This window comes from Lonchura striata, chromosome 12 (genome assembly GCF_046129695.1).
Source record: "Lonchura striata isolate bLonStr1 chromosome 12, bLonStr1.mat, whole genome shotgun sequence".
NCBI lineage: Eukaryota > Metazoa > Chordata > Aves > Passeriformes > Estrildidae > Lonchura > Lonchura striata.
Genome location: NC_134614.1, coordinates 21280054 through 21299183, shown reverse-complemented (window position 1 = coordinate 21299183; position 19130 = coordinate 21280054). Strand labels below are relative to the sequence as shown.

At 41.9% G+C, this 19130-nt stretch overlaps 1 protein-coding gene across 2 annotated transcripts in view; it reads left to right on the top strand.

The window, feature by feature from the left end:
• LOC110475079 (contactin-3) overlaps nucleotides 1–19130 on the top strand; it is a 102909-nt gene that overhangs the window by 13379 nt on the left and 70400 nt on the right. For both annotated transcript variants that reach the window (XM_077786187.1, XM_021538960.3), the window contains exon 2: nucleotides 11484–11620. In XM_077786187.1, the coding sequence (XP_077642313.1) occupies nucleotides 11563–11620 (58 nt within the window). In that variant the 5' untranslated portion in view covers nucleotides 11484–11562. The remainder of the gene's footprint in view (nucleotides 1–11483; nucleotides 11621–19130) is intronic.

Sequence of the window (19130 nt, the reverse complement as noted above, 5' to 3'; positions counted from 1 at the left end):
TCAGGCAATGTCTCATCGTTTCCTTTGTAAAAAAAGAAAAGAAACTTTTTCACAAAAATATTTGAGCATTTTATTCCTATTCATAAAAGAGAGGAAACTCTCTCAGGCTGAAGAACTTTTCGAGTGAAACTTCATAGACATCAATGCAGATTAAGCTGCCTTGGTCTCAAGGAAGAAGTAGAAGGGAGGGGAAAAAAATTTTGCAGAAATGGGTTCAGCTCTAACCATTCAGCTGTGACTTTGAGCTTTTCTCTCCTTTCACATCAGTGAAATCCCCTGCTCTATGCTGCAGGGGATTATTTTCCTGCATGTGACTCGGAGGGAGATAATCACAGACAGGATAGATTAAGGGTACCTGTGGCCCTATCTCCCAAAGCTCAGTTCTTGCTGAAATTGGTGAATATTTCTATCAAGCTCCTCCATTCCCACTCTCTCTCTATATATATATATTTGAAAAGAATAAGAAAAAACTGGCAGACCTGTATATAAAATAAACTTCACATTTTTTCCTTTATTCCTCTAATTTGCTTCCCTGCTTGAAGCATCTATCCCATTTTTCTCTCTTGCTTGATTACTTCTTGGGAATTAATTGTTCTTTTGTGATTAAACAAGAGACAATACATCTTACCTGTTGCATGTTGGGTTGTAAACAGATGTGATGCTGGAGCACCAACTTCATGTGTCAGCTTTGGTCTGGAGAGTTTCACTGATGTTGGTCAGGAAGAAACAAATGTGTAATATAAAAATAATAAAATACCAAATTCACACCATATGTAGGATCCATTTAGGGGGCAATCATCTGCTTTTGTGTCATGTAGTGCATTTATTTGTTTGAGTTTCTGATGGATTAGACTTCCTAATGTTAAAAACCCCAAATAAAACCAACCCAGCCATCAGACATCGTCTGCAGGGCAGTGGGAAAAGGCTGTCCTGTCTTGTTCTGAGTAAATTGGCCAGAAAAGGCTGCATTAAAATTCATTATTTAAGAGTTTAAAATCTGCTATCTTGGAGGCATTTTCTATTTAAAAGCCAAGTTGAGGCCAGGGCTTTGTGGGAAGCCCCAGTTTACATGGTGGCATTTGGGTGGGAGAGGTGCAGGTTCTCATCTGCACGTCTGTTAGGAATTGTTTTTAATTTCTGTTAAGAAAAACAAATAACTGTACTACTTTTTCTAGAAAATTCCTGGCTAATGCAGTGCACAGATCATGTTTTAAGGTTGGATTGAGTGTTTTAAAGATGTGGTGGTGTATTGGGGGATCTCTTCCTATATTGGGTTGGTCGTAGGACAGAAATGACATTTAAATGGAATAAAATTTCTTGTAGATATTTGAGCATTAATGAGACTTGGGAGGAAGAAAAAGAGGCTGAGAAGGAAGAGGCTTTTCTGCCATTCTCTCTTTAGTACATATTATTAAGCTGATATATATATATATTTGTAAATATATATATGTATGTGTAGGTAGCTACACATTTTACTGTTTAACCTAAAAAGCCTCTGGAGTTTTTCAGTCCCAAAGTGTCTGACTGCTTAATTTGTCAGTTTTAAAGGTATTCAGCACAGAATGATTTTCTCATGTGTTGCAGTTTAAATTGTCAGTGTAAGGGAAGTTTAGTGGGTTGGAAATGTTGTTTCTGTCTGCTCTGATCGAGTTGGAGCCTCTCCTGCAATGAGAGGGACCAGGCAGGCTGGAGTGCTCATTTGGATGAGGATTTTTGGCACTAAAAGGGGGCTCTGAAAATCAAAGTAACTTCTTAGAAGTTAAACACAGGGCACTGCTGATGTCAATTTTGGTACATTTGGATGTTGAGAGTATCTTTGTGTTGAATTTTGCATTATTTTAATTTGCAGAGTAATACTGTCATCACTTTCTAAGTGGAGTGTCTGTGTTGCTGTTTTGTGGTGTTTAATGGGCTGTCTACGGTTGGTTTTTGTTGTCTCATTTTTTCATTTGTTTTAAATCTTTTTGTTGGGAGGGAATTGAGGACAGGCTTCACGTTTGTGTTGGATTTTTTGTTCTGTTTATTCAAGTGCTTGCTGGCCTGTTGTCATTTTGCTCCTTGGATGCCTCAGTTCAGGATCTGCTTGAATTCCACATCCTGGGATTTGCTCAGATGTAGGATCTTGTCCTACCCTGTGATTTTGAGTAGAGATATGAGGGAGAACAGCACATTCTGTTAAAAAAATATATTTGAGGAAGACAATTTTACTGTGGGCTGTGGCATCATTGGAAATTCAGCAGCCTGTAAATTTTTGATGAGGAGGGAACTGTTGACAAATTGCTGCAGGTGACCCTTGGAGCCAGGGCAGGCAGCATGGATCAGCATTCCTGGGGATCCGTGTGGGATGTGGGTGTTTAATTCCAGCTGGACACCAGAGAGGCACAGATCAACTTTGTTCTGGCCAAGGAATATCAAAGTGGAATTATGTATGCAGTGGAAAGTGCTGAGTTTTTATTGGGGCAGCCGTGCAGGATGAAAGAGGCTTTTGAAGCTGTGATTTGTGGTGGATGGCATGGAAGGTGCTTGCAGAGAAATGCTGATTTTTGTGCCCCACCAGGGACAGCTCTGTGTGCTGGTCAAGACTCCGGACTCAGGAATGAGGAATGGGTTATGCAAACACCCTGGGTTGGTCCCAGCAGGAAAAAAAGGGAATTCTGCCCCTCCCAGGTGAGCCCCACCTGCAGAGCTGCCCCAGCCCTGCCCAGCCCAGGGAGGAGCTGGAGCTGCTGGAGGAGCCCAGAGGAGGCTCCAGGGGATCAGAGGATGGAGCAGCTCTGCTGGCAGGAAAGGCTGGCACAGCTGGGATTGTTCACCTGGGCAGGAAAAGCTTTGGGGTGACCCCAGTGTGGATTTCCAGAACCTGAAGGGGCTGCAGGAAACACAGAGAGAAAAATGACAAGGGATGAGGGACAGGGAATGGGTTTAAACTGGCAGAGGGCAGGGCTGGATGGGATATTGGGAATAAATCCTTCCCCGGGAGGGTGGCACAGGGTGCCAGAGCAGCTGGGGCTGCCCCTGGATCCCTGGCAGTGCCAAGGCCAGGTTGGACACTGGGGCTGGAGCAGCTGGGACAGTGGGAGGTGTCCCTGCCATGGCAGGGGTGGATTTGTGATGGTCTTTAATGTCCCACCCAACCCAAACCACTGTGATTCCAATGGTCACCCTTCTTTTCAGGGACTAAGAATTGACCCAGCAGGATCATCTCCTCCATCTCAAGGCTCCCTGTTCTCCTAGCAATGAGTCCTGGAGAGTTTGGAACCCAAATGCAGACATGGGAGTCATTCCTCTTATGGAAATAAAAATCAGGTCTCACCCTTTCCCCCACTGCAGCTGCATAAGCCAGAGTTCACCCAACTTCATATTTGATTTTTTTAAAAGAATTCCAACAGCTCTGATTTATTTATTATAATTCTCCAGCCTTACATTATTTTGAAGTGATTTGTGACATGCTGTTATGTGGGTTCAGAGAATTCCTGACCTCTGGATGTACCTGCTTTGGGATGCTTGGTTGAAGGTGTTGACCCATAAATATTATCAAAAGGGTGTCTGGAATTGGTAGGTCACAGGGGAAAAGCCTCAGGCATACAAATTACAACAACAGGAGCCTGAAAATAACAGAGCAAATACTTGATTTTTGACAGGTCACTCTTCTGGGAAAAAAAAAGAATTTCTCAAGTTGATTATTGGTTTAAAATATTCTAAGAAAGGAAGAATTAGTGGGCAGAGCGCCGGTCATGTCATCAAGAGTGTATTGCAATTTTAACATTATTGTGTTCATCAGCATTGGTTTAAATGCAAAAGTTTGTGCTGTCAGTGCTTGGGAAGGCATTCAATAATTACTGAAATATAGAAAAATGTATCTGTACAGGGTAATAGATGGAAATATTTAAAGTAGCAGCTGAGGTTGGCTTTTGGCAGTGAGTGGTGAATATGAATAACTACTTTTCAATTTTATTAACACTTGTACAGACTCTCAATCTTTGTGCTAAATATGTAAAATTCTGGGTTACCACAGGTAAAGAATTGTTCCTGCAAGTATTTGGTTTTTAACATCCTTCTCTCCTGTATGTTTGGGAAGTACAATTTGGCACTGAGTGAAGGTTTTGGTTGCAGCCAGGGAGTGAGTTTGGTGTTAAACACAAAATCTGTGTGCAGATAAGAGAAAGCAGATTCCCACAGCAGTTCAGTGTGTGCATGTTTCACTAAGTGATGCAGAAAGAGCAATATAATTCTGATTTAATAACTGCATGAAAAATTAATCTGCTCCAGCAGTGTAACACCTTCACTGCACCAACACCAAAAGTAGTTTCCAGGAACTCCACGTGCCATGAGATTTGGGTCACTGTGTGGGAATTGGTCTTTGCTGTTTGTTGGGTTTTGAGTTGCTGTTGCTTCAGACTTAATAATTTTAAATTGCATCTCATAACTTGCCAGAGCTCACCCTGGGTCAGGGTGGCTCCATGGGTGGAAAAGTCTCTCCTCCAGCCCGAGCTTCCAAAGAAAGGCTCAGCAGTCTCTGTTGTTGGTCTCAAGGCAGTTTATTGCAAGTTATCTAAAAGATTTTCTCCTTGGGCTGCTGTGGTTTACTCACAGCTCAGGCAGAGGCACACACACACCCTGACATCCTCTCTGACCCCGACTGCTTCTTCTCTCCCCGCCAGGGCTGCTGCTGTCTTTTATATGGGACATTACGTGTGACATGGGTACAGTTTTTCCCCAATGCCTATTACCTATATTAAATGGTGATTTTCTATCTTTTATATGGTACATTACATGTTACATGTTCACAGTTTTTCCCCAATGCCCATTACCTATATTAAATGGTGATTTTCTACTCTAAACCAATCTGTGAGTGCCAACATCTCCAAGAACATGGAGGTGAGGAAGGAGAAAGAGGGAGGACAGGGCAGGCCCAAATCCCAAATCCATCTTCAAACCTCTGACCCCCATGTACAAAACCAAAACCCCCTGTACAGCACTCAGAAATTCTTCCCTCTACTTTGTGACTACTTCTACTCTAATATCTAAACTTTTGTGACTTCTTGTTCTCCCTGCAAGGTTGGTAAATCATTCCATGGCTCAAACCCAAAATCACAGCTGTTTCCAGCTGCCTGCCAGGGTCTCAAATGCTTCTGACCTGGGCCTGGAACATCCAAAAATGTCTGAGGGACATTTTGAGTTCTGACAATAACTGATAAAATGGCAAGAGTTTAAAGGGGGTCTGGTAAACATTTCCCAGAAAACTTGGGGAAGCACGCAGAGCTGGTTTTTGGTGAAGTGTTCCCGTGGGTGTGCCGGGATGGATGGAGCTGAGCCGTGCTGCAGAGCTCAAACCTCGGGCAGGACGTGAAGAGGCTCTCGAGTGCTTGATGCACAGAGCTGTGGGAGTGATGGGCTTTAAGCAGAGCAGGATTCCTGAGGACTTTAAGATAAATAATTTTTTTAAGATGATTTTTTTTTTTCTTGCTACCGTGCTGCTTTTGTTGAGGTGGAATAACTCCCCGTGGTAAAGGCTGAGCTGAAGGTGTTTCGGTGGTGGCAGAGCTGCAGAAGGGAGCTCAGCACACCCTGCTGCTGAGGGATGAAGAGCAGAGATGTTCTGTGGCACTCACTGTGCCCATTCAGGCACTACAAATGTTCTCTGCTGTGCTGGGAGAAGGAGGGGCTGAAATCAGTTCTGCAGAGCACAGCCACCTGTGTGAGCTGAGCTCCAGGGAGCTTTGGGTCAAGTGCAGAGGATGGATGGGCTGGGAAGGCAGGAGACCATGCCCGAGTGTCCATAAATGATGCCAGGCAGGAGAAGTTGGAATAAAACTCTCCACAGAACAGTTGCTGCTTCTTCCTTATTAAGCTGTTGTAAATTAATTTTGTATAAAATTACGCTTTTTGCTAACGGCAGGTGGAGAGAGCTTTAATCCTGCTGGGGAATGGAGGAGTTTCTGTGGGAATTCCTGGCTGGTTTTGTGCTTGCAGCTGGGTCAGGAGGGCTGGGATGCTGCCAGAGCCCTGCAGGGGCAGGAGGCTGAGGAAGGGCCAGGGGCACCTCACAGGGACTGCCTGGCAAGCAGCTTCCTAATGAGTGCTGCTGCCCTGGAACAGGGATCTAATGAGACCCCAAAGGAGTTGGAGCCATCCCATTTTTCCTTAGAGCACCATTTTAAACTCATCTCAGGAGCAGGGCACAGTGTTCCTTAGCAGGTTTTGTAGCTCTCTTCTTTGTCTTGCTGCTGTGGCTTTTAACGGGTCAATCCTTTTTTATTTACAGCCTTGCAGGTGAAGTTAATGCATTTTTGTTTCTTTCAGAAGTATGCTGCCACTGCTGGCTCCGTGCTGGTCAATATTGCCTCTGTGTTTTGTTTTCCAAAGCCTTTCCAATCTCTCCCATGAATTTACTCTCTAGACCTGCCTGGTGGATGATGTCAAATTGAATTAACTCCTTCCTTCCACTGACAAAAGTCCCCTCTAAATTCTCTTCTTTAAACTGGCACCATCTCTGCTTCAGTGCAAGAAATGACAGATACCAGTTTGATTTTAGCAAATTATTAGTGGTCAGCTGTGGCATTGGACAGTTTAACCTTGTCTGGGTATTTGCAGATACCTTTAGTGTTTTGGAGTTGGATTCATCCTAACACAGATCCAAGTGAGCTGGGCTGTGTTGGTATCAAACCAAAATCTGGGGATTACTTGGTGTTGAAGAAAGATTGGCTCAATAAATCAGGTCCAAATGGAGAATTACCACAGGGGTTTAGTTCTCTTTCCTTTGGGTTTTCAAAAGCCTGTGACTGTAGCATTTCTCTAATTGTTTTTCATTGACCATGGAGAGGTAGATGTGGAATTCCCATGGAAAACTGGAATATTTTCATTGTGGCACTGGTGCCTTTAGCTTGGTCAGGTGAGAGGCAGAGGTTTGATCAGTGATGAGGAAATTCCCAGCTCAGCGTTCCCTCATGGAAACCAGGTGGGTTAGGTCACTTCTCACCACTGCTGATTCCATTTGGAGGGCAATCAGAAATGGATATCACTCCCCTCTCCTGTCAGGACATCACTTGATTTTCTGTGTTGTGCTTTGGGATAAATACAGAAAAATTTAAGTTCTGGGTCTCCACAGCTCTCCTGAGTTCCAGGAAATTCTGAATAATTTAGACTTGATGACTCTACAAATTCCTCCTGCTCAAACTCCAAGTTTAAAATGAACTTGCCAGCCAGCTCTGACAAGTTCCATTTCTATATATATAGAGAGAAATAAAAATTCCACCTTTAGGGAACTGCTGGTTTTTATGTTTGACTCTATATAGTAAAAATTAAGGTCACTGAATAAAATTACTGACTCCTGAACCTTTCCCAAACTTTTTATTTCTTTCAGATGTTCATGTGCATCACTTGCCATATTATATGATCTGAAAGTTCAAAGGTATGGAAGGCTATTTTTAAAGGAAGAAAATGAAGCTGAATTTTTTTACATGGGTGTGCTCCCATCCTACTTAATTTGTTTGGCTGGTAGTTTGTTTGGGTTTGTTTTTTTTTTTTTTTTCCTGGATAACCGGTTGTTTCCATCAAAAAAATGTTTGGAGCAACTAATGAGAATTGACTTTTTCTGAAAGTTGAAGATATTAATAATAAAGAAATGTAATCTGTTAATTTTTCTTGGTTAGTTTTTTTTTTCACCACTTCACAGCTTTGCTTTTTTACTGCCTTGAAATAACTTTGGCTTCTAAAACCAGAGCACTACTAATAATAGGAATCTTTCTGATTTAAAAATAAAGTTCTATTTCCTTTTGCATATTCTGTGGCTATTTCTTTACAAGCCTTTCCAACCACATCAGATGCTGTTTGTCTTTATTCTTCCTGGCCTTTACATACAAAGTGCTGAATTTTGGGGGAGCCAGTTTAAATCTTGTTTCCAGAACCCCCCTCACAGATGATGTGAATCTGCCCCTTTGCTGCTGTAAAAGGAGACATGAAATGACTCTTAATATTAAAAGTAATAATAATTGATACTTTATTAATATTATTATTTTAATGTGGATATTTTAATATTACATTAAAATTTAATTTGTGAAAGGGAACATTTAGAACACAAAATCCAGAGGCAAAGGGCTGGGACCTGAGAAACAGCTGGGATTATGGAGGAGCTGGGAAGGTGACACAAATGCTCAGCATTGTCCTTGGATTTTGGATTCCTGCTTTGGCAGTGGATTTCTTTGATGCAGGTTATTTCTAGCTCAGAAATAACTGGAATATGTATATTACAAAAAGCAACTCACTGCAGCCTTTCTAATACAATGTTTTGGGGATTTTAACATCTTCATTTTTAGATCATCGGAGTAAGAAAGAAAAGGTTACAGCGCAGCTGAGCTGCTGTGGTGTCCAGTATTTGAATTTTTTTCTCTTTTTTGGAGCCATTTCCAAGGCAGAAGCTTTCTCCAGTGCCAGGCATTGACCAAGGCTCTAAGAACAGCCTGATCCCACTGACCTGGCCGGGGGCAGCTCTGCTTTGCAGCCCTTCATGTGTTGGAAATCAGGTGAACCCAGTGGGAAGAAATGATGATGTCTGACCCCAGTTCAGAGGCTGAATGATTTCTTTATTATAACTATACTATAATACATTAATATACTTTTTAAAGGAGATACTAAAACTACAAACCTACTTTTTCTAACTACCAAATCTAACTCACAACTCATGACCCTCTCTGAGAACCCAGCAACCACCCCAGGTAAACAATTCTTCAAACACATTCCACATGGGAAAAACAAGGAGCAGAAATAGAAATTGTTTTCTCTTTCTTCCCTCTGTGCTCCTCTATGAAAATCCTGAAAGACAGAAGAATGTCCCTGCGACATTCATGCACCTCTCTGCAGAGAAATAAAACTTCTTTGGGCTCCTTTTCTTTAGAGGAAAGCAATGAACTGAGGAGAAACTTCAATAAGTTCATACTTTGGGTGTGCACCTGGGTTTGCATCTTGGCAAAAAACAGGTATTATTGAGCATAAGGATGCATTTATCTGGCTTAAAGCTGGAAATTTCAGCACTCCTAAGTGTGGTGCTTTTAAAATGAAGCAGTGGCGTTCAGGAATAGATCCTAGATTGGCACAAACTCACAGAACACAGGGAAAATGAAGTGTTTAAAGTAATTTAAGTCTTAAAATGTTGGCTGGTAGCTACTGTTCTCTCTTTAGATATTAAAATTTATTAAAATATAATGCAGCCAGAGGTTGAAATGTATTTTTATGATTTTATACCCACATACAAAGCTTTCAATTTTTCCATTTTTTTAGCTTTTACCAAAGCAGTTTTTTTTCTGGCCTGAAATGGATCTATTGCGTTCTGCTTTGCCCAGAAGCACTTGGAGAACAAAACCAAATTAATTTATCTTCTCCATAATTTTTTTCCTTTGCAAGACTGCAAAAAAGCTGACACACAGGAGTGACCTACTTTAATATTGATGCTTCACCTCCTCCCCTCTCCCCTCCTTGCCCTTTGCTCTGGGCAGCTGTAGAATTCCTGGAATTCCAGGGCTGGGATGGGGATGAATATTTTGGGAAGGCTTTGTGGGTGCCCCTTGGAAACACAGGGTGAGGAATGGCCAACTCCAAGTTTACAGCTTCAACAATAAGTTTTTTATATTGTTTGGTTTATTTTATTATTGTTTCAGTTTGCCCCTTTTTTTTGTGAGGTTTTGTTTCTGTTAGTTTGGTTTTTTGGTTGGTTTTTTTTCTTTTTTTTTTTTTTTTTTCGTGGATTTGCTTTGCCAAGGAGAAAAGTAAAGCCTTGAGCTGCACATCTGCCACAGAATAGGTTTCTTTGTGACTTCACTTTTTATTGGGCTCAAAGAGAATTTTGAGCAACTCTCTGAGGCACAGGGTGTGACCCTCAGGCTGTCCCATGCAGGGCTAAGAGTTGGATTTGGGATTTTTGTGGGTCCCTTCCAGCTCAGGATATTCTGTGAAGAATTAACCTGTTGCCAAAGCACTGTTCTGAGGTTTTTACCATGCAAAGTGAGCAGAATTCATTGTACTCCCATTGCTCCTTTTGGAAACCAGTAACATTTTAGTTGTGTATCACCAACATTTTTCCATCTGAGATCTGTCAGAACCTGGGTGAGGCTCCTAAAATTATACCCAGGGAGGTGCCCTGGGGTGGGATATTCCCATTTGAGGTGCCTGGGAATTTCTGCAACACTGCTGTGAGCCTTCCTCTGTGCCAGCTTTGCTGGGGGATCAATACCTTATTTTATATATATATATTTTTTTATTATTATTATTTTATAGAGATGTGAGGGCTTGGATTGGCTTATTTTCTGATTTATAAGCATGTGGGAAAACTGAAGAAGGCAAGAACTTCAACACTGGATGGAGGATGGCACTGCCAGCTCTGTGTGGATCCCACAGGAGCCAGGGTTGGCAGGATGAGGAAAAAAATAATCTCTTTGTGGCAAAGGGTGATGTGTTGTGGAGGAAAGTAAATTCTCCTAGCTAATCACAGGCTGGGGATGAATCAGAGAGAACCCTCTGTTTGAATTATTTTTCTAGGAAGCTTAGCTGGAAATGCAAACACTTGTTCCACAGCAATATTAAACCCTCAATTCTAATGTAAAAAAAAAAAAAAAAAAGGTAGTTCATGTGGAAACTTCGAGTTCAGACAGCTCAGATTTGGCTCCTCAGAGTTTGTAGTTGCTTTCTTGACCTTAATATGGCCATGCAGTGATCTGTAGGCCAATTCCAGAAGGAATTATTTAGTCTGGGCTGTGTCCTGCCTGTCTCCCCTTCCTCTGAAGAAAGAGGATGCTGTGGAAGTGACAGCCAGAAAATACATAGGCCAGAGTTGTCTTGCAACTAAAGAAAAATGACTGCTTTAGGAAAAAAATACAAGTGAAATCATGTCATAGCCAGGTTGGTAAACCTCAGCACAGGATTTATCATCTGGCCAGTGACAGAGGTAGAAATTGCAGTAAATTGGTTCATTGCACCTGGTGCAGAAGTCCAGAGAGGAATTAAAAACTAAAAAAGCCACCAGCGAGCTCATCACACTCCAGTACATCAAAAAAGGATGGGTTGGGCATGGGTTTAATGAAATCAGTTACAGGTTTGTGGTGTTGCCAGCAGGGCTGGCACAAGGCAAGTGCAGCACAAGCTGCTCCTCCCAGATGTGTTCAGCTGCTGAACTCTGTGTGGTTGCACCCTTCCTTTAAATCCACTGTATCTCACCAATAAATCAGTACTGGAGCTTGGTGAGAAGTGGGAACTGCAAAATCAACTGTGCTGTCAGCTCTGCTCCTGCTGGAAAATAAAACTTCCAGCACCTCATGTACATGAAAAAAATGTGGAATATGAATGTACACTTCTGTTGGGGGATTAAGTCCTGGAAAAAAAGAGGAACATTAAAGGATAGGCCAACTTTGTATTTATTTAAAAAGTGCATTATCAAGGAAGCCTGTTCTTAATAACCATCAAGGGATTCAGTCTTATGTGTGTTCTTTTAACAGGTTAAACCTTGCCACCTGAGAGACTCAGACACACAGTTCTTGTGAGACAACCAGAATTACTGAATTCAGGAGACTGAAGATGCTGCTGCTGCTGTGGGAGCAGCTGTTCCTGGTGTCATTTGTTGGCTGCCTTGCAGGTAACAATAATGTCTAATTTCTTTTTTAGAGCTGTGCCTGAGTTCCCAGATTCAAGGTTTCAGCTGCACTTGAGGAGCAGAACCCAGAGGCTTTGAAATGCACAAGTTATGTAGAGTTTAGAAACCAAGCATGCAACAGATGTGTTGAATAATGCAAAATATTAAGAGTGAATGAAAAGAGCCTTTGCTACCAAGGGATGTGCTTTTTAAGCAAGCAGAAGATACTTGGATGCAATAAGGATGCTGTTGGTAGCAGTGCATGGTGGCTGTGCTGATTGAAGAGCTGCAATATGTGTTTGTCTCTACCTGGGCACTCCAGATTCTTGCTGTGGCTGATTGCTGCAGCTTTTCTCAAAACTCTGTTTTGGAGCAGGGTTTATTCCTGAGGAGCAGCCCTGGGTTGTTGCTGAGGTGCTGAATTGGTGCTGAGATTTTCTTTTCTTGCTGTGCCAGGCAACTCTCAGGGTTTGGGGCTGGTGCTGCTGCTGAGGTCTCATCTCTGCTGCCACATCAGCTCTGCAGGGTCATTTTTCTGTCCCTTATGGAGCTCAGTCCCTGCTCAGCAGCACAAGGTTCTCCGTGGTGAGCCCTCTGCTCAGCTTCTTCTGATGCCAGGGGTGTGAGGGCAGAGGAGCAGCTCCTGCCCTGTCCTTGGGCTGGGCTCTGGTGGATTCTGTGCCCCCCTGGCTGTGCCAGGCGTGCCAAGAGCTGGGCAGTGCCTGATCCCCCGGTGCATCCTCATCAGGAAGGTCACCACAGCTCTGGGAGCAGCTCCTGCACTTCATGTACCCTGAAAATGGAGAGGTTTGTCCCCCAGCTCTGCTGTGCATAGATCATTTTGCTTTCCAAGAACTCCAGGGGAAATGGGGGGAAATGCTGTGGCTGCCCTGGCCATCCCCTGGCTGGGATCTCTCCTGATCCTGTGCTGTGCCAGCCTCTCCTTCCATCCCTGTCCTGCCCTGAGCACTGCTTGTGTCCTGGCTGTGCTCAGCAGGGCTGGAGTCCTGGATTTACCTTCTCATGGAGGCTCAGAGGGCCAAGATTTGTTTTTGGCTTAGTCAAAAACTTCAAAGAAAGAGAAGTGACATGGTTAAACCAGTGTCCATCCTCCCAGCCCTTCTCTGCACCTATTTCAGGTCGCTCCCTGCAGCTGGGTACTTGCCAAATGTCAGTTTAGTGGCTATGGGGAGTTGATTGGAGAATCAGGAAGAAACCAAGTAAAAAAAGCTGCTTTTCCTATTTCCAAAAGGCAGCTGGCACACTTGGGAACCTGGAGCACCCATCAGGGATGCACATCCCAGGTTTAATGTTGGGTTGCTGTCACTGAGGAGGTTGTGTGGAGTCAGCACCTGCAGAGACAAGAGTTGAGCCAGATGGAATTTGAGGAGCTGAGCATTTCCAGCTGCCTGACCCATCTCCCTCAAAACAGCAGAAGGGCTCAGTCCTGACATAAAAATCTGTTCTTTGGGCATGTGTTCCATGCTAACATGACCTGTTTGCTTCAATTGCATGAATCTCTCCAGTGGACCTTTGGAGCAGCAGGCTGCTAAAATCCACTTGGGAATCCTGGAGCTGAATTGATTTCAAATCAGATTTCAGTAAGAGCACACTGTAAATGTGGAAACAAGTTATCAAATACTTTGCAGAATGTTAATTTAGCCTCTTACTAAGACAGATAAGCAGGTATTCTGTCTGCCCATAGAGAATCATTCTTTTTTTGCTTTGCCTATAAGCAAAAAGATAGTTGTTGAAAGAGCTGTGTGCAGTTCAGCGTTGTGAAAGAACATCACAGCTGCAGAAAAGGAGATGATGCTGATCTTGGCTTATGAACCCTGACATTGTCTGTCTTTGCAGATCATGTATTTCAAGCTAAGCCCCTTATTGCAGTGTCCTATACTGAATTGCTTTTCCTTTATCTGTTGTGAATCTTCATAGTTCATCAAAGAGAATGTGAGAGGATGTAATGAAAAAAAAAAGTGGCCCTTGGGTTTTTGTTTATTGAAGTATGATTATATCTGTATGACTTATGATCCCGGGGTTTTTTTGTCCACTTACCTTGAGGAGCAAAAAGGTGGTTACTGAGTGTTAAATACATACATATATATATATATATATATATATATATATATATATATATATATATGTATATATATATATATATGTGGGGTTCCCAAATGTCTGCCTTGTTAGGAGAGGCATTTCAAAACACACACTTTAGCATTATTGTCCTTAAATTACTCTGAAGACCAACTTCAAAGATAAAAATGAGTAAAATATGCAGAACAACATCAGCAGTGAAAGTGCCAAACTAAGCAGTGGTGAAGTCATGAATTAATTCCAGGTGTAACTTCTTGCAACTTTTGATTCTTGTAGGGCCTTCACCCCTCCAGAGTGTGCTGATTGCACTTGGTCCTTTGGGGAATTGGGGTAGAATTCCTGTTTGGAAGTGTGAGGAGCAGTTTGGTGAGCAGTGTCATGAATTTGTGATCCGCTATCACACGAGTGTGTAAAAACTTCCCTGCAGTTTGTGAGGCAACTGCATTTTCTGATGGGTTTTGTGAATTTTGTTTGGTTTTTTTTCAAATTGTGATGAATTTTGGGTTGGTTTTCATGCTCCTGGAGAGGAGGGGAAGGCAGGGAGGGCAGTGCTGGGGCTGCAGAGCACAGGCACTGCTTTCCTCACTCCTCACTCTGCTCTGCTGCTCTCCCCTGCCCAAACCAGCTGCTCCCTCCTCCCCAGAAAAGGATGTTCTTAAAGCTCCTCCTGAGATTTAACAGGAAAAACAACTTCTGAAGGGTGGTTGAAGGGGAAGGAAAGCTGTGAATAAAGAGGGAGTTCAAAGAAATGGAACAAGGAGGACTCTGTGTGTAAATGCATACAATTTTTCTCCTTCGGGAGATGAAGGGGCATGTTTCAACCATGGTATCCAGGGTGAGACCTGGAGACTCCACTTGGATTAACTTTAGTCTCCTGAAATTCTGACTCCTTGCCATCGCAGTGTATCCTAACACTGGCCTTGCTGCACTTTATTTAAATAGAGAAAAACAAAAATAATTATATTTTTTCTTCCAGCCATTGCAAGCCTCGGCAGAAAAACAAACAAAACCACAAATCCACAAAAAAAAACCCAGCCAATGCACTCCTGTCATATATAGAAATTATTTGGACATTGAAGCCTGATTTCTGTTGTGTCACTTTATACTAAAATTTGCCAATAGGCAGGTTTTACTTTTAATTCCTTATTCAGCAGTCCATTTGAGTTTAAAACCAGATCATATTCTTTATATTTCTTTATGTCAATTCAGGTGTTTTTATTGCTTTCATTTTCATTTTCTCATTTCGTTTTCTCAGGCTAATACAGAAATAAACTGCTAAGCCCTCAGGCACAGCAATGTCATGTATTGGATCCCACTTCTCTTCTTGAGTATCAAGTTTAGGAGACTTATGAAATTGGAAAGCATGATTCCTTCTTTATTTTCCAAAGAGCATGAAAACAAACCTTCTGTGTTCTTACTGCTCTGATGTTGTGATTAAATCATGCCACAAGCAGAGCAGAAATATCCCCTTCAGATTTAGTCTTTGCTGGGGAGTTTCTTTGTGGGTAAAAGCCCGTTTATAAGAAAAAAAAAAATTAAATAGTATCATTTACTACTCTTGTTCAAATTCAGTTTTCATTAAGAGTTACAGCCTTCAGACAGAGCCAGCCTGGTTTTTGATGCATAATGCTTTTGCATATTAATAATAATCTCCTTTTTGTGCATTTTGCACATCCAGCCATCATGTTCAAGTGGAGCTATGCCAGTAGTGACTGTCAAAATTGTTTAGCTGGGATGGCTTGTGCAGCACTACCAGCATTCAGTGCACTGCCAGAAAGTTTGGGTTCAGTTAGTTACAAAATGAGGAGCCAGTCTTGAGAGTTGTGCTTTTTGCTAGAGTGTTTGGGGAGCAAAAAGGTGATTTAGTGAGCAATAAAAAATATATATATTAAAAATTATAATATTTTATATATAAATATTAAAAATTATATATAAATAAATATTTTATATCTATAAATAGATTTTATATATAAATATATTTTTATATTTCATAAATATTTGTATATATAAAATACATATATTTAAAATTTCTACTTTGTTCAAGATTTCAAAACACACACTTTCCCATTATTATCTTTAAATTACTCCGAAGAGCAACTTCAAAGATAAAAATGAGTGAAATATGCAGAACAAGACAAACAGTGAAAGTGCCATGGTGAAGTCATGAATTAATTCTGGGTGTAACTTCTTGCAGGTTTTGATTCCTGTAGGGCCTTCACCCCTTGCTGTGGCCCAGGGTAAATCTCACCTTCCTCTGCAGCTCCTTTATTTAATCCATTCATTTAATCCATTCACCTGCAATCAGGTGAGGGGAAAAGAGCATCTCCTTCATGAGCATCTGGGTTTTTTGGTCAGCTAAATATTAACTTGGAGCTGGATACAAATTGAAATCCAAAGCCCATGGAAGCACCTTTGTTGACATCCCAGCCTTTCTCCAAGTTCATGGATTTCCAGGAGTCTGGGTTTCCATGGTGGGCATGCACTTACCAGTCACAATATTGAATTCCATAAGTGCAGAAGATGCTGTTCCATTCAAATTATTTTTGAAGAGAGACCTTTAACAGCTTTTGGAGAGTCTCCTTGGTCTCTGCTTTCTCTTTCGAGCTGAAGTGTGGGAATCCAGGAGTTCCCTCTGGCTGCCCTGGGACCCTGGCAGGGCTCAGGAACCCCCCTGGACAGAGCCCCCACAGACACTGGCTGTGATCTCTGGCCATGGAAAAGAGTTTTCAATCTTACAGGATCAATTACCAGCTCTGAGTGTTTGATAGAAGTCATAATTAAGTGTGGCATGGGTGCAAAATTAAAGTTTTAGGATTCTAGATGAGGGGTCCAAAGGGGACAAGATGGAGGAAATTGGGTGTGCCTTGTCCTTTTTCTCCTTCTTCATGCCCTCCATGTCTCACTGTGGTGTTGGCATTTTTCTGTTGGTTCAGGCTGGGGACACACTGTCCAACGTAGGTGACAGATATTGGCACGTTCTTGTAAATGCAGCCCAGGGAGTTTCTGGTATTTAATGTTTGTCACATCCCACTGAGGGCAGAGCCCCACACGCTGCCCTGCAGGACAGAGCTGGGCAGGGCAGCAGAACATGTGAGAGATAAACAGAATAAACAACCTGGAAACCAGCACAGACCAATTCTGGCTTCTGCTTTGGCAGGGGACTGACAGACAGAGACTTTCCACAATCTCAGAATCATCAATACCTCAGATTCCGACACTGAGAAAAGCCTTTTGAAAAGCAGCTCCCTCGTGCTGCAGATACTGTCTAACCTTAAAGCTGAATCCTCACCTCCAGACAATCAGTGCTTCATTTTAACGAGACAAATGCTGCCTTTATCTTCATTAATTAAGCTCACTGCAGATTTGATGACATTTAAATGGAGAAATTTTGACTGGTGGCAATTCTGATTTTCACATAAATTACCAAGAAGGAATTTCCAAGCCGTTTATCCCGCAATAAAATTTTGTTACTGCACATACTACTGAGCATGAAGGCTGTACATTTGTACTTCCGCAGTTCTTCTGCCTGCTGCAGTTTGAAGTGCACTACAATAGAGCAAATAATTCCAATATATTTATTGTAAAAGGTTCTGGAGCTCGGTCACACTGAATGGTAACCCCTCCTGGAATGCTTGCTCCAATCCACAAATAAATATTGATTTAGTGGGAATTATGGTAAATCCCAATGCCTTAGGGCTTCTGTTTGCTGAATTTTTTTGGTAGCTAGATCATTGCCTGGTATTTTTGTTATGGCTGCCTATTTGCTGTGTGACTTCAGCCTTTTTTTCCCAGACACCTTGGAAAAAGTGACTTTTGAAGATTCCCAGCTTGCCTGCCTTGTGACAAGGACAGCACAGGAGCCTCTCCATGGGTGTTTTTTGGGTTTTAGTGTGGAATAACACAGTCAAGAGTTTCAGGAGTGAGGTCCTGAAAGTTGTTGGAAAACTCTCAGCTTCCAGCCCTTTACTTGGGAATCTCAGGACACTGTGGAGTTAAAAAAATCAGATTAAAGAGGCTGTGACTGACAGTTGCAAAACAGGGGAGGTACACTGGGTTGAAATCTAAAGCTGAATAATTTGGCAGATGTTCAGCAAAACAGCAGAACTGACAATAATTCAGTTTGTATTTAAAAAAAGCTCTTCAGCAGAAACTGTTCTGATTTTTCTTGTTGTTCTTAATGATGATGTTCAAAATGAATGCTTTAGCTTTTTAATTTTTGCTGATTTTAAATACGTGGCTGCCAGTGCCTTGGACAAAAGCTTTATTTGTGCCATAATTAACCTCTCATTTTTTTGTGTAATAACAAATGTGTTAATAGTAGCCTTTAGCTCCTCCAATACAGGATGTACATATCAGCAGTGAGATTTCAGGGATCAGTAGTTATCAGGGATTAAAACACAATTTACATACTGTTTTTTCAGTAACAAAATAACACAATATTGTAAAGTATTAAGCTTAACCCCAACCATCTTTTTACTAAACGTGTTTGAAAACCTAAGCGAATAAAAGCTCATTTATATTCCTGTCTGATTAGCACAATCAGAACTTATTGATGCTAAAATGAGCCAGATTTCCATAACTATAAACAGAATATTAAAATACAGTTGACTAGCAGAGTTGTGATGCTTTTCCCCTCCTTGGATGGAACATGGAGTTACGACTTTCTTGGTGAATTTTAGGGTCTTTCAAGAAAATCAAAGGCATTTCAAAGCCAGGCCTTTGGGCAGGGAAGCAGAACATTTTCCAGGGAAATGTTTGGAATAGAAAGCAGAAGATGATGTGTAGGTAAATGTGTTTGTGCTTGGCTGTTCTTTATTTCTGCACAGTTGGGGGTCAGATGTTCAGGAACATTTCAAGGTAGGAACCAGTCCTTTTTGAAGCAGCCACCACAAGTTTTTGTAGTATTTTACTCAATAGGTGGGACCAGAAAACCTTAGTGATGAAGGGGAGGGACAGAGTGACTGTGTGCAGTGATATAAATTAGGGAATTCCATACTGAAGCCAACTGGGTGTTTCCCTGTGGTGTAAAATGAGAATGACAGAATGGTTTGGGTTGGAAGAGACCTAAAGATGATGCAGTTCCACCTCCTTTCACAGGCAGGGACACAGAAATATGGAATAATAGCACAATGCAAGCAGCTTTTTGGGGACGTGGGTTTGATTGTGCTGCCTGTGAGCTTGTGCAGTGTCAGAACCCAAAATGTCCCTCAGACATTTTTGGATGTTCTGGGTCCAGGTCAGAAGCATTTGAGACCCTGGCATGCAGCAAGAAGCAAAGGACTGCAAAGAGAAGTGTGGCATTCCCTTGCCTTTGGCAGTTGTTGTGCAATGAGCACTTGAAAATGGTTTAAACCTGAATTAAAAACAGCTTCATTTGCATAGTCAAGGGTAATTAGTGTGTATTTTATCCTCG